We start from the raw sequence: 16,001 nt of genomic DNA on the forward strand, positions 1-16,001 counted from the left end.
GTGTTAATCGCGTAACAACAAACGCCGATAAATTTTGTGACTCGGTAGACTTTTCTCTTCTCACTATACTCTTTTTGGTATAATATAATATTAATTAATAGAGCACTGTCATCCATGAACGACTTGTAACCGAATTGTACGTTAAAGAGTTATATATCCGATAATAATAGTAACAAAAATAAGAAAATAATAAATATCATTCCCAATTACTAATTCATCGCTAATGGAACGTAACACATAAAATTCACACATTGTTATTAGAAGTTCTGCGGAGTGGCCGCATGCTTATGAACGACAGTGTGCTATTCGTGGTAATTAACTATTGGCAAATATTGACCGAGGCAGTAGCAAACGTTATCTGGTATAATCAACCTGTTATCTTTCCAATTAATGCTTCGCATATATTTTGTTCGCGGCCTCTCTTTCTTCGTGGATGATTTATAGGTTAGTTGGCTTATCGCCGGCCATTGTAAATTGCTGTTTGCCGGTCGACGAAGAAAGAGAAACCGCGGTGGTACGTTGGATCGCACGCCAACCATAATCCCGTTTTTCTATCGATAGCATCGCATGCGTTTTACGGAGATAAATCGATGCAGCTATTCGTTCTGTCTTTACGAGCCTCGTGACACCATCGAGAATTTATAATGAATATTCCGACCTGCTGCTTTGATAAACTTCGTGCTGCGTTTTATATATATATATATCCGCAGAAGGTAATTTTGAGAAGATAACGAGGCAAAAAATTGCAAGGTGTTAGGATTGAAACGAAGGAAAAAGTTTGATTTCAAATATTACGCTTTGTATCATGATTAGGATTTTAAAAGTTTGATGTTTGATTTATAATTAGTATTTTCTAAGAAATTTATTATTTGTCATTTTTAGAAAGTATATTGGTAACTCTGTATCTTCGACGTGTTAAACCTTTGGATTAGATTACTTAAAACATTCGCAGTCTGTCCAATGTTTGTTCACCTAATTGGATTATTCTGTCGATAGAAGCCACCTAAATAAATGAAGAATTTGTTACCACAATCAACTCGCTTCGTACCGGCACAGGACTCATGCAACTCCGTATGCTGCAATTTCCGAGGACTTAACATGAATTCGTAAATTCTCCAATTTCTCTGCGCTTTGATTCTAATCTCAACAATTTCCAGTTGTATACCAATTTCTTTCATGTCAATTTCTAATTCTACGATTCGCAATATAAATTTCAAATAAAAATCTTATACACAAATTTCCGAAGTCAAACGACACGTCTGCAATTGTACATTTTCCGACAATTACTAAATTTTATACAACGCGACGAGACTAAATTTCTTCATCTTTTTCTAAAATAAATTGACACAACACAGATTACCTGGATTTCTCTCTTCCAATATCTTAGGCTCCCTCTTCTTAAATTTTATTTTCAGACATTCTTCCGTTTCGTAATATTTCGTCGATTTTAGATCACTGCCGTCATATTTCTGCATCGACGAAGACGACGTATCTTCCTTCTTTGCTTTCTCCGATTTTTTCCTATCATCTTCAGCATCCATTATTTTCTCTGACGAATTCCTCAATTTTCTGATCGAACGTATCCATTCTCTCTTCATCACTCTTCTCAGAAACGATTGGAAACAGGCCTCCCTCTTAAAAGTATCGACCAAGCCAAAATTTTCGAAAACTTCATCTTCTGCGTCAGGCAATGGACCACAATCTTTATGACTCGTGTCTGTCGACGATTCTCGTTCCCTCGAATCAATAGAAGAATCCTTTATATTGTCTACTTCATTGGGAAGTTCGTTTAAACCAAAGCTCCCACGAGAGCTGACTGAATAATAAATGCTCGCAACATTATCTTCGCTGCTTTTATTCGAATCTTCGATACACTTGTCACTAGCATATGATTTCGAATCTCTTTGATCATCATTTATATCTTCTTTTGAACTCGTCAAAGAATCAACCGAGCCAGACGATTTCTGTTCAGGAGCTATCAAAAAATCTATGGGCTCATCAGAGCTTTCGTGATCACCAGTTGTATCAAAAGAATCTATCAATTTGAAAGTGTCAGTAACCCTCTCTTCGATCTGCATATCAAAATTCATCGATAGCTCTGAGTAGGACCCGGCGCGTGTTAACTCGTCCGTCATCGATTGAGATCTATCCAATCTTTTGATATACTCTTCGGATATAACGTCATCGTTGGTTTTAGGACTGTTTGAAATATCGGATTCGGAGCAACTTTTTTTCAAAAAAATGTCTCTATTAGGAGATACAATATCTTCGTTCTTACACGTTCCGTCTTGAGACACGATGCTTCCTTCTTCTTTGGACAAATTCTGATCCACGGTCTTCTCTTCGACCACTTTAACCTTCCAATTCGCTTCTCTTCGATCCTCAGGCAAATCCTCCAAAGAAACCCTAGCCAAAAACTTACTAACAAGATCGTCCTTTCTGTACGCTTCGGTAAATTCGGTAAAATCTTCAGATTTGTTCAAATTAATGCTACTCATATAGCTATCGAACACCATCTCTTTCTGCTCGTAGCTCACGCAATCTCCCAAGTAAACGTCTATAAGCTCCTTAAATTTCCCTTCTTCTATCAATACATTCGTTTCCAACTTCGCGCTACTCTCTTTGTCACTAGCTTCGCATCCCATACTATCTTTATTCAACGACAATAATTCAGAAAACGCTCCAGAGATGTTGTGCAAGCTATGTGACAAGAACGCCAGTTCATCGTCCTGACGAATTGGCTCACATTCCGGGTGACACTCCATTAACACAGGTGAACCAGTTTCAACCAGGAGAGAGCTGTCCACACTTGACTGCGGTGAATCAATTTCTTCCAGAGGTGGGACATCCACGAAGAACTTTCGATTCTTCTTCAAACGGCGACCTAAAAGCGGACTCAAGATCGTTTCGCTCTTCCCTTCATTTAATTTCTCCCTGTCTAATTCCCAATTTTCCATCTGACGACGTTCATGTTCTTTGGCTAACATCATCTTCAGCGTTTCGTTGTCGATACTGTAGCTGCCGCGAACTGGACTGCATCGTTCTTCAGAAATCGATAAACGCGTATTGATATGCATTTCTAACATTTTCACCAGATCAGGCCCACTACAGATGGGTAGCTTGGTGTCTTTGCTCGAAGACGGCTCGGAAGACTCAGTGGGAGATAGTTTAACAGGAGTAGGAAAGGGTACCCTGGGCTCCACGGGCGTCTTCACTCGCAACTGCCTCAACCTTTCTATCAGACTATTCATGGTGGGACTCGAATCTGTATGAAATTTTGAAGGCGTCGGGTTTGGAGTGTCGTATCTGTCGGATGGAGACAAATCCGGTGACTCGGAGGAATCCTCGAGCAAACGGTAGGTGGTCTCGCTACGTTTTTCTTCAGACATCTTGAGTCTTGGTTGTTCGATTGTTTCTTCTTTTATTTTGATTGATTACTATTATTATTATTTTATTATATTATTATTATTATATAATATCGATAATTATCTATTATTTATATATTAATAATCATATATTATTTGAAAAGCCTCTGTTATTTGTTAATATTTCTATTACTGTTCCATTACGTTCTTTCCTTTTAGACGTCTTAAATAACAATAATAAACCTCTAGTCTTAAATACAGACCCTCGTATGTATTACTCCGTGGAATTATTTATTATTTGTTGCCTATTATTCGTCTCGCAAAGTGAAAATGATCCGTCTATTGACAGAAAGGTCGGACGAAATTCGGTTGAAGAGTATCACGGACCTTGTACGAACCAATCGTTAACGGTTTCTACGCGCACGCTGAGACAACAAAACTCCTTTGTTTCTTTTGCAAGTACAGTCTCAGCGACAATACACGACGATGCGCATACGAAACCAGTCACTTACATCTAAGGCACGTCGCGAACGAACGAATTCTAGAACCGATAGAAAGATCAGCCACGTTGATAATACGAAATAGTACTAAACAGTGAAAAGTGTTGGGAAAGAACGGTTGTCGATTTCAGTTAAGACGGTTAAAATGGGTTGGGAGAACATTTACATCAACGTTGGAGTCCGATTTGAATTGGTGTTCCGATCGGCCAATGGAAATTTCTTTTCCTTGTCGCTGTTAATTGATTGGAGAACGTTGCCGCTGTTCCTTTAATTTTGTTGGTTGACGTTTACCTTGCTCCGAACGAAGAGTTTTAATCAACGTCGATTGGTTACAAAAGATTATGTTTTCGACTTTTTTTATTATTCGTTGTGTATTTACTCGTTGACGGATAGCTAGTTTCTTTGTGCTGTAAGACGATCGTTGATCCTTATTGCTGCTAATTTATTTGACAAAGTTCGCTGATATTTTTTCCAGATGTAAAATGGTTGTTAATATTTCAGTTGATCATTTCTTCAACGTCATTGAAGAATGCGATTCTTTGATTGTTTTAAGTATTTTCAAAAGAAACTTATACGTACACAGATACGTTTATAGTAAAAACCTTCTAGAAGGTTATCTTCTCTTTTCTTTAAAAAAAAAGCAGTCTATAAATTATATAAAGGAAGATTTGTAAATATCTATTTGTCACATATTATCATATGTAATGTCACTTGATCGAAGTAGAAACAAAAAATTGTTTGGAAGCAAACTACAAGTATTTTTACAACTACATATATATTCTTTCTCAGGAAGAGTTTAACTATATTGAAACAACATTGAACCAGATATATCCATCTCATTAAACGAGCCAGGTTTTCCAGAATGAAGGAGCCAGAATTAGGGAAGTCGCAGAAAATTTATTAAAATCATACACAATGTCATAAATCATCTATATCATTCAACATTTTCCATTGCCAAGATCTTTCTCAGAAAAACTTACTTAATTTTCATTCCATCACCGTACCTCGTTAACTTCATCGTGACAACTTTATTATCGAGCTAGTTGTGAATTGGCGGACAATCGCAACGTGTAAATAAATCTTCAATAGACAACCGTTGACCAATGTCCGACCAATCGATGAGAAAATGGCACAAGCGCGAATATTTTTCTAAAACCGGCATATAAATTTAAATACACAATATCGAGTATTTATTTGGGCAACTTTGCTATAGATTCCCAAATATTTATGAATACGTATGATAACATGTCTTTATTACATTTAAGAATTTAACGCTAGAAATACCAGAAATTCTTTCTCCTAATATTCCTCTTCAGCGTATTTTTGTTATAACTTAAAAACAACTAATGAAAAATAATAAAACGATTCACTGTTACTTTAAGCAAAACAAAGAAGAATACATGTTTCTGCTGAGAAAACAAAAACTCGAATAAATATACCTATTATAGTGTAAATAATAATCCTTATATCCTGATAACTTTAGACAAAATAACTTTAGTTTTCTCAAATTAAAGTATGTATGATATACCTATAAGATCTTTCGTCTGAACCCCGCAAATAGTTTTAACCGTATACTGAAAAATGAGCTCGTGTTGCTTCGTATTTCCAGGTTTCACGACATCGTTTCCCGACGAAACAACCAAAAGATGGAATTAAAATATAATTTTGCTCGCGTCCCACGTTTGCGGGGATTATCCGATAAAACAGCGGTAGATTCTTGAACAGTTTGTTTCCTCTTCGATGATTTCCTTCCGCTGATCATAGAACGGCAGTAGCTTTCAAGTCCCTTCGTAGTTCTCTTCTAGTCTGATATTATATTGCCGTTTACGTCTTTCTTCAAACCGTTCATCGTCGATTCTGCGAAGCGAAGATACATTTTTGTTCTTTTACTTTGTTTGAAAAAGTAGAAGGTTCAAGGGTCGTGGAAATATTTGTCTTATAATTTAGTCGTCTCGAAAGCTCTATAACTGGAGATAAAAATGCAGCTCACGGTTATGATAGTATATTCTAGATAAGCTGGTAGCAACGAAGAAAGGAAACAGTGATGAAGTTTACCGAAGAACTTCAGATCGCAAAAAGAATGAAAACAGAATGTTAAAGGTATCATCGTAGTATCATAAATCTACCCTCAGAATTTACATGTCCATTTCTTTCAAATCTTTTATACATATATATATACAAAATGCATGAATCTAACTTTAAAACCTATATCCCTAATTTCTTTTCTATGTCAATATTATTATTAACATGCAACAATCAGAATATTCGATTAAACGAAATAATCAAATAATCTTGCGATATTATGTTCTTCTGTAACGCATTATCCATAACACATAAACCTACACCACTTCAAAGGCAAACCTTGCTACACAACGATCAACACTTGCTACGCCAATTTGCAATTGAAATAACAACGAAATTCATTTCAAACATCTATTCACAATGCACCGTTGCCCACATTGTATTATATCAACCACAAAACCTACATCTATTATACATATCTCTTTCATACCGTGTATCACTTTGATCACGTAATATTCAAACTCTCATAAACTAGATAAACTTATTATTCAAACAAAAGAAAAATTAAAAAGAAATTCTATCAAGTCAAACGCTCGTTCTTGCAATTTTCAATTAAGATGACAATCAAATACGTTTCAAACGTCCTTCACAAAGTACATTCCTTCACCACCCTATATAACAACCTGACCATGTAACATTCAAACCTTCGCAAATTAGATAAACCTATCATTGAAATAAAAACAAAATTAAGAAGAAATTCTATCAAGTCGAACACACTTGCAGTTCCAATTTTCCATTAAAATGACAACCAAACACATTTCAAGCATCTATTCACAACGCACTGTTGTCCACAATGTATCGTATTAATTACAATAGCACACAATACCATACAATACCATACAATACAATATACCGATCTGAACACGTGGCACTCAAACTCTCGCAGACCAAATGGAATTATTATACAAACGAGAACAAAATTAAAAAGAAATTGTGTCAAACAACCCATGGAACTCGCTTCTCGTTTTCTCAACTCCAGCATCCTCTTCAGCTTGCCCATTATGGTGGTCCTGCATGTGTACCTTGACCCCTCCTCCTGGCCCATATCAAAGTACGCCTTTATGGTGGAAAATCTTCCCATGCTGGACTCCTGCGACACTCCACTTCTATTCCCAGTTTCAGCGTTTCTTAGCGGGGACAAGGAATTTTCTGAAACTCGATTAACCTTGTGCAAGCTCTGACGAACAGCTACGTATAAGTTATCGTCGCGATCGACCGAAGGGGCGTCCAACGTTCTCCACGGTTTTCGACAATTGTCCTTCCCCTCTGCTTGTTCCTCTTCTTCTCCATTCTCCGTTTCAGTCTTTTTCTTCAACAAGGATGAAGAATCGTAGCAAACGTCGTCCGATGACATGACACGGTGCAACTTTCACCATACAAACATCAACACGAATAAGAGAAGCGTAACTTTCGCTTTTGGTTCGGTCGAGTTCGAAGATGTTGGAAGATTCGTCGTTTGCAACGTAGATAAAATAACGACGGTACAGTGAAGTTGTTGCGTATTGAAACGGTGAGTTAATTGGTCGAGCACAGTGGTTTGCGTTGGTTCGTGGTTGGTTGTGGCGTGTATGGCAACTCGTGGTTAATTGGTGTAGACAGACGAGTTGGATTGTAATTGGATAGTTTGGTTATCTGCGATTGGCTAGCTCTTTCACTTCTATGATAAACTGCTCTCGCTTCTTGTCTTTAATATCGAATTACCTTTACGATTTGTATTATGCTGCTTCTTTTCCATTACCAAATTCACTGGAAATACGTACGTAATAAACTGGTTTGGCTGCTTGTCTGATACCGAGGTACATTTAAGTAAGACAGTTGCAATTACAAAATTAGTTAAAATTAATTTTAGCTTGAGATATCATCGATCATGTTATGTAGCTATAATTCAAAACTAAATATGCTATATTTAGATCAATAGAATTAAAAATAAAATGCTATGAATAAATAGTAGATAATTTCCAGTATCAATCCTGAATTAATGTTTTACTAACTAAATCACTAACAGAAATAAAATATTTTTCTTTTTTGCACCAAGCTTCTTCCTTTACAACGCAAATTGCCCAATTTTTATCCGAATCCCTTATCAATTTTTATCTTTTCGTCGAACTTCTTTCTTATATATAATACAAACGTTCCAGTGTTCATAAAAGTTCGCTGTTAATTAATTTTCTAAGGATTACTTGTTCTCCAGAAATCTATTCTGAATCGCGTCAAGGATTAAAATCTATCTAACTAAAACTAATTTGTCTTCATTAATTTTTTATTTCATGATTATAGAAATTTCCAAAAAAATACAGTTAACGTGTTAAAATATATTCAGTGATAAATTGTAGGTTAGTTTTTCTAGTTCAAATCAAGTCATTAAGTACCAACCTGATTAAAACAAAGACACCAACGTATCCGGTTGACCAAAATTTCAAGTAACACAAATCACCCGGAGGCAGAGGGAGGATATCTTTTGGTCCTGAAGAAAATTCGCTCAGACCGGACGAAACCGCTTGCTTAAAGCTGGCCAACTTTTTATTTGTCCCACGATCCTCGCGAGAGATACCGAATGGTATCGTCTCGAGAGGCTCGGCAGCCACTGTTTCTGGCCAGAAAAAATTATATAAAATTCGAAGGCAAAATACAGCGCACCGCCTATACGCTTTAACAGACTAGAAACGTTGCAACACTATTTCGCTACTGTTTTCAAGAACTATGTTCCGCGTTGTACCTCATGAATAAGAATCGTTCGAAACTTTAAAGAATCGTTTCATCTCTTTCAAAGGAAGTTTCCGGCGCAGTAGAACCGTTTTCTCGTGGGTTGCAGAGCGTGTCGAATTTCCATAAAGTCCTGTAGACGATATTAAATTTCAATTTGTGAAAAGCTGCCTATTAATCGATCGCGCGTGAGTCAAAGTGCGATCAAATATCGGTAATCTCAATTATCGAGGATAGTACGTTCAGAAATCAACTGGTCGAATAACGCTGTCGATCTTTAATCCGAGAAGAAGATTCATTTTCCATTTAAAGGACTGTGAAACGAACGAAGTTACTGACAGCGAGATCATTTGTTTCTACTTTTGCAATGAAGTTGCAAGAATAACGTTCTGAATTTGTAGTCCATTAAGAAGGTTCGCCTTCAAAATTTCAACTAACTTTCCTCCTACTTTGCGTATTAAAATTCGGAATTATTCCTGTGCAAGAATATTTTCACATGGTAGTTACGTTAAATACGAAATACGATTCTGAAAATATATTTTATTGCGTGTATTCTGCTATATCTCGATCGACATTAGAGAGTTTTTTACGAATGTTTTGAAGAAAAACGCGAAAGGGACTGAAAAGGTCAAATGATAGAAATCGCAGGGAGATAGGTGCGTAGTGGTCAAACAATGTTTCAGTTGAATTTGGATGTATTTCTTATAATGTTAAATATAGATGCAATATAAAAATTATATCAACATAGAAATATAACATATAAATAAAAGAGTTAGCCAATCATACGAATGACACACACATATATATATATAATATTTCAACTTGTGCTACCAATTATTTAACAATCTTTTAAGGCGTCTATAGTGTTATAAGAACTTTGCCTCTTCATAAGGTGAGTACAACAATGTATACAAGGAAGATATTTTTGAAGTTTACAATATGCGCATAAACATTTGGCGAAACTTAAAAAGGGGATAGAACCAAACAATGGTTTCGGATTAACCAAAAATCACGTTCAAAGAGTAAAAGTCGTAAAAGTCGAACTAGATAATAGTCGAATAATGTTAAGAGTCTGATAACAATCAAATTATAAAAACATATAAAACAATGATCCAAAAAGTATAAAAAAAGAACCATGATTTAACTTAGTAAAAAAGAATCGTGATTTAAGGAACCTTGGTATTATTTGTTTCTACCTATACATACAGACGTTGTATATCTTAATTAAATATGAAAGGTTAATTTTCTGCTTATTAAAATTTGAACAATTATTATGCTGTTAATATATGCAAATTATTTGAAATTGTATATATTTAAACAATGAAATTAAATCATAAGATGAGGTTGGTAAATCTAAACGGTTGCCCGCCGTTATAATACAACTTACATCAATTAGAATAATCGATTGTTTAAAATTACAAATTTAAAATTACAAAATTTAACATAATGTGATCACAGTTCCTAGGTACCTTTACAATATACAGCGTTCATATTTCATCCCAAATAATGCATAATTTATGAAAATTAATTCGAGATGTATGCAAAATTTTTCATCAAGAGACAAATTTGACGTAATAATTATTTTAATCATATTTACCTAATTGTATCTAAATTCGCAGGTCCTTATCAGGTCGTTAACAAATTATACATTTATCAGCTATTTTCTAAGCTTACAAGAAAAGATTTACGCGAAACTAAGGTGAGAGCACATATCTTTAACAAAACTCTTTACAAAAATCGATTCCGATAATTGCAACATCGTCAGAAGTATCTTCCTCGCGAGATTAAATTCTAATTTATATTTAAATGAATCTATGAATGAAAACTAATCGAAAAGTCGAGAAAAACGAAAGGGACTCGTTAGAATCGATAATCTTTGCTAAGATTTTCGATTCTTAAGCGAAGTCACGTTTTTAGTTTCTCGATCATCGATCAATTTCCATTATCCTCATTTGGCAACAAGCTCGAATCCAGTTACAAAACATTTGTAAAATGAATTCTACATTTAATTTTTAATGCTGGCGCGGCCTTTTAATTTCCTCTTGTGTTACTTACTTCCTAGCTAGTAACAAAGCTCGGATGAACCTCCGTGTTCTATCTTCATGGTTGTCTGACGTATATGTCCTTTCGTCGTTTTAGCTCTAATAAGAATTCTTCGTTTACATTTTTGTCTTACTACATTTTTCATTAGTACACTATAATATCTTTTTCATACACTTATTTACTTATTTACGCGAAGTTTCTTTCGAAGTTCGTAGAAATATGATGAGGATTTCTTGGGATTGATTGGGTGTCTGAATTTGTTCTTTTATGGTAACACAATGAATGGATTTTCACGACATAGCTAATCGTATTTGCGATTCTTCGTATCGAAGATTTCAAATAGAAGTAGTCTTGAAGATGCAAACTAATCGAGAAAGTGCGCGGTTATGGTAGCGCGATAAATGAATATTTATGAGACAGTCGATCGTATTTGTGACTCTTACTAATGCAGATTTTTAATGAAACAGGTCTTTAGGTGTCGGACTATTGGAAATAACGCACGCTTTCGAAAAGTACACACGCGTGTATTCATTTTATTGCTAGTTACGCGGCTGCCGATGTTTATGCATTTATGCTAACTGTAGACACGAAAACAATGGACAAACTAAACACAAATGTATAAACGAAAAACGCTTAATAAAGAAAGGAATAAAGTACGTACGCGTTACAGCATTCAGAGGATAAAACGTAATTTTATTCAAATTTTGCTCGCGTAAAATGTGAATTTGCATGAATATCCACAGCCTACAAATTATTAATTCACGATCAGTCGGTGTATTTCAATACGAAACGCTGGAGCACGGCAACATTGGGAAATTTCTTTCGCCGACCTGTATACACGTTTCAAACGTATACAGAGAACAGAAGTCAGAAAAACTTGTTTTGCTTTAAAACGGAAACATAACCGGCAATCGTGTATATGTACATATATATGAAATCCTCTTTAAAATCGTTATACCGAAACTGAAATATTTAACCGCACGAATATAACGGTTTCACAAAGAGGAACGAACGAAGAAGGAGGCGATACTTGGAAAGCAATCGAATCGTTTGATTGCTTTTCTCTATTCGATAAATCTTCCTTCTGGCAAATCCTTTGAAACAAAATGGTTTGGCAAAAGGGAAAAGGAAAAAAAGAAGAAACACGATCTCCGGTAAATGTCCAAGAAGGCTGCTTACAAAACTCGGTGATCTCGCTTTCCACAGCGCGTCCAGATCATCAACGTTCGAGATCCAAACAAACGTGCATAACTATAAACAGAGTAAGCTGCCGAAACCGAGATCCCTAGGCGAAACTCGCGTAATCCACGGACAGAATCCAGGGAAACGCGATACGAGTCAGCCATCTGGCGTTGCCCATCAATCCTTTCCATCTTCCAGCCATAGCCAACATAAAACTACTATTATTACGCTACTGACACGAATATTGAACTCTTTGTACGTTCTATTCGTGAAAGTTCGATAATTCTGCAAAGTTGGTTCAACCGTATTCATGTGGATGTTGAAGCTTCTCGCGTGTTCTCTTTCTGAACGTTTAATGGAGAGTTTGAAAGTTTATATCTTTACTTTTATAATTTTAAATTAACAGCTTTAATCGAATACGAAGTCACGGTTTATCGTTAAAAAATTAGTGGATATTCAAGATGGAATCGAACCGCTAAATCGAAATACTTGCATATTCTTTTATAAAAGTTTCAAAAGTTGGAAATCTTCTCTGTATACGTATGTAACTGTGACTTAATCGGAGACTATTGTTCTTACATCGACGACGCGAAAATTTGCATATTTGCGACGTATACGGAAACGCGAAATTTAATCGAGTTCGATGCAAGGTCGCTGTTATTAAAAATACCGACGTGAATATTTGATTCTTTGCGTCCACTCCTGCGAAATATCCTGAATCTAATGTAACTCTAATTTTGAAAATCCCTGAAGCCGTTATTATTACGCTAACATGCCAACGCTAATATTTAATCCTTCGCGATCCTCCTGTCGAAAAAATCCGAAATATAATCAAACGTCAATTTTAATAGAAAGAATCCATGTTATTATATTAGTCGCACAAAATTATGAAATGTCCTAAATCTTCTTACAAGTACAAAGAAGAAAAGACAGAAAAATTCAAAAACAAACGACACATAAGTAGGAAGTAAGAAAATAGAAGAAAGTTGGAGGAAGAGGGGACAGAAACTCTGTAAATTCTCGAGAGAAGAGGAAGACGAAGGAGCTACGAAACGGAAACGGCATCCTCGTGACGAAGTTTCTCGCGTAGCTGCCAAAAGGTGCGTATAAATAGGCCGGCTGACAAAAACAAGTCGCCGCGTCATATTGCGCGGACATAAAAGTTTTTAATCGCTCCGGCTTGCACGCTTTACGAGCTTTGCCTCTCCGTGCCGAATATTTCTATTCTTTTCTACTCCTTCGACGAATTAGTGCAGCTATTTTACAAGCAAAAGAATTCGAAAGGGATTGTTCGTTCTCATGTTCGAAATTGGCAAGTTGGGATTCAACTACGAATTAAATTTACGATTAAACCGCGGATCTTTGCGTAAATTCACATTTTTATGAAGGCAAATAATGAAACGGGACTGCGGAAAATTATTATAATATTATTATATTATAATGTAAAAGTTTGTTTCCTAAAAAGAATCAAACGCGCGATATGTTATAAAATACTTCGATCCGAGTATTTCACGTACATTTACATATCTTTGCATCTTCAAACTTTCTATAATTACGACAAACGTTCGCAGTTTAATTACGGCCAATTATACAATTTTACAGGGATCGATAATGGGACTGAAAAGTTACCGAACTTCCATCGAAATTATTCATTAGAAACTCGACTTTTCGTATGACAAGTATTAACCTTCCAACTTTGCGATGATATTAGAGTGTAAAATGAGAAGTATATTCAGATTGATTTTCTTTAACAACGAAACCAACACTTATAGCAATATTATAATATTTTTAATATTAGAAACGAAGAAAGAATTTCTTACCAAAAATGATGCCAGACAACATATCGAAATGATAGCTATTGCTATACTTCCAACGACGATCTTTCTATCATTTTCGAGCATCGTGTCGAATCGTCCCTTTTTTTTCGAATATCGCTTCATGTATCTGAAATAGTCGAGTCTTCAGCAATTTCAATCGAATTACCATATTTCTTGACGAACCTTACGTTTGAAATAAATCCGTGTTTAATCTGCTATTAATTAAAATTTATTCGAATTCAAACAAATTCAATATATATATATATATATATTAAGACAATGTAATACAGAAACGTAACAAACAGAATGCAGAGAATCAGGCGCGAATTGTTTAACTGGAAAACGTGAGAGCTTACATAGAAGTATTTATGTTACTATAGAAATGTATGTTTCGGAAATACGAAGCGTTGGAAACACGAGAATATGTGGAATATTTGCTCGCGTCCTTCGCCACGCTAAAAGTCACGAGTGTATACTACGTATCTGTTTCACGAGTGTGAAATTCATCTGGAAAATTTACCAAAATTTAACGATTCCTTTACAAAAATCGTGTAAAAATTCATTTACCTTTATGAAGATCGAATTTGACCAATAATTGATATGATGACACGAGAACATCCTGCGTTATCCTTCGATCGAACATCTTCTTGCGATTATTCTGACGACGCGTGTTTACCTGATGCTTCTCGTGCGACGACTTGAACGGAAGTCGGTGGCACGTTGCCCTAACTCGATTCGTTTCCACTCGTTTCGATTCGTTTCCACTCGTTTCGATTCGTCCAAATGGCGTTCCAGAAAGCGGAATATTTCAATCGCGAATTGTTCTTCGATTTTCGTTTATTTCGAAAATTTGTATACAGTAACATTCGATGTTACGATTTATCGTTGGCTACGCGTATTAATACTAACTTCTCGTTATTTTAACACCGTAGAATTCCTACGGTGTTAAATCACTGTGGCTGATTAATTATTTTTTATGTATTTTAATTAATTTATTAAGTAATTTACAAGACGACCAATGTATCCGTCTCCCGTTTTTCTTAAACGCGTAAAATGTTTAAAAATTTGAATGTAGAAATTGAAAATATATATTTCTCTCTTTATTTTGTATTTTAAACTCGTGCGCCTTCTTTACAAAAATATCGGAAAAATGTATTTTTACTATCAATAATAGATAAAGAAGAAATATCCGAACAATTTCAGAGAAATTAGAATATCTCTTATCTTTCAAGTAAAGTAACGTTATACAGGCTGTCACGAAACAATGGTTACATGTTTCCAACTAAATTGAAGAGAAACAAATATTCCAGAAAGAGAATAATAGAATTCTAATTTTGTTTTCGCCTTCGAAATGGTACTTGGATACGATTTCTTTTAACTAGGAAGAATAGTTAATTTCTGTAAGAACTTTTCGACACTTTTCATTTTCGACTGAACTCGGTAGAGATTATAAAAAAGCCCCGTGACGATTTCAAAGTGGAAATTGCATTCATCAAGGAAGCAAAATTTCCAAAACTTCAAATACATTCAAATACATTATTGATTACGGCGAGTTTGGTTCGTATCGAAATTTGTCAAAATACGGGAAAGCTTTGGTAACTGTCAAAAGTAAATTATGAGGTGGTTTAAAATTTGCGAACCTTCTGAAATCAGCTGCGTCACTACGGGTTAATTCGTCCGTTACGAGCTCGTTTGTACACACCGAGTGTCATTTATAAGTTTTAATTATGACACGCGTGGGTCACTGTAATTTTATGCTAGATTAATTTCAGCGAATTTGGCGTTCGCAGCCACGTTTGCAGCAATCGATGCATATTGTCGTAGAATTATTCGCTGGAAATGTCACTTCAGGTTTGCGAAAATATTTGGAAAAAAATATCGCAAGAACAGGACAACCTATTTACATATTTTATAAATATTATGTTTCATACGTGACATTGTGTTTTTATTCGATTGATCTGTCGTGAGAGTAAATTGCCAACTTACGACCGATTGATCTTCATGAAATTTCGTGAAAGTTGTAAAATGATCAATAACAGGAGATTATTTCACGGGATTTCTCTTATTCCAGAGAAATGAAATTCGTCGTGGAACGTTCGACAAATTCCACGCGACACTTCGTGAAAGCTTCAAAGTCATCAATCATAGAAGATTAACTGAAGCAATTCTTTTTACTTCGTAAAAATGAAATTTCATAAAGCGACTATATAGATGTCGCGAGATTTCATAAAAGTTCTAAGATTATTAATGACAGAAGGTTGATTAGACAAAAATTTCTTTTATTTCGGATGATTTTCGAAAACTTTTCA

The 16,001-nt window shown here is 35.3% G+C and overlaps 2 protein-coding genes and 1 long non-coding RNA gene across 11 annotated transcripts in view; all 3 read right to left on the minus strand.

Annotated features, from left to right (window-relative positions):
- Positions 1–3,389, minus strand: part of LOC117207338 — a 148,002-nt gene extending 144,613 nt beyond the window's left edge. For 6 of the 9 annotated variants that reach the window (XM_033447451.1, XM_033447449.1, XM_033447447.1 and 3 more), the window contains exon 1: positions 1,361–3,080. In XM_033447451.1, the coding sequence (XP_033303342.1) occupies positions 1,361–3,077 (1,717 nt within the window). In that variant the 5' untranslated portion in view covers positions 3,078–3,080. Of the gene's footprint in view, positions 1–1,360 lie in introns of all 9 variants that reach the window. The other 3 variants (XM_033447443.1, XM_033447442.1, XM_033447445.1) reach the window with 1 other exon arrangement.
- Positions 3,390–5,614: 2,225 nt separating this feature from the next.
- On the minus strand, positions 5,615–7,654 carry LOC117207349. Its single transcript, XM_033447466.1, has 2 exons — positions 6,893–7,654; positions 5,615–5,722 (listed from the first exon to the last, which is right to left on the minus strand). Exons 1-2 carry the CDS (start codon positions 7,299–7,301, stop codon positions 5,667–5,669), a joined length of 465 nt encoding a protein of 154 aa, XP_033303357.1. The 5' UTR covers positions 7,302–7,654; the 3' UTR covers positions 5,615–5,666.
- A 1,679-nt stretch (positions 7,655–9,333) lies between these two features.
- Positions 9,334–14,421, minus strand: LOC117207351. Its single transcript, XR_004487500.1, has 3 exons — positions 14,260–14,421; positions 13,696–13,819; positions 9,334–10,791 (listed from the first exon to the last, which is right to left on the minus strand). It is a non-coding gene; the product is annotated as an uncharacterized LOC117207351 (long non-coding RNA).
- Positions 14,422–16,001: the final 1,580 nt, after the last annotated feature.

Source organism: Bombus bifarius, unplaced genomic scaffold, assembly GCF_011952205.1.
Source record: "Bombus bifarius isolate JDL3187 unplaced genomic scaffold, Bbif_JDL3187 scf7180000008028, whole genome shotgun sequence".
NCBI lineage: Eukaryota > Metazoa > Arthropoda > Insecta > Hymenoptera > Apidae > Bombus > Bombus bifarius.

Excerpts from the sequence above, each read along its gene's own strand:
- LOC117207349 (XM_033447466.1), bottom strand. The coding sequence starts at position 7,301 with ATGTCATCGGACGACGTTTGCTACGATTCTTCATCCTTGTTGAAGAAA. Across the intron at positions 5,723-6,892 it reads ACGAGAAGCGAGTTCCATGG|AATCGACGATGAACGGTTTG; the intron begins GTTGTTTGACAC and ends TTCGCTTCGCAG.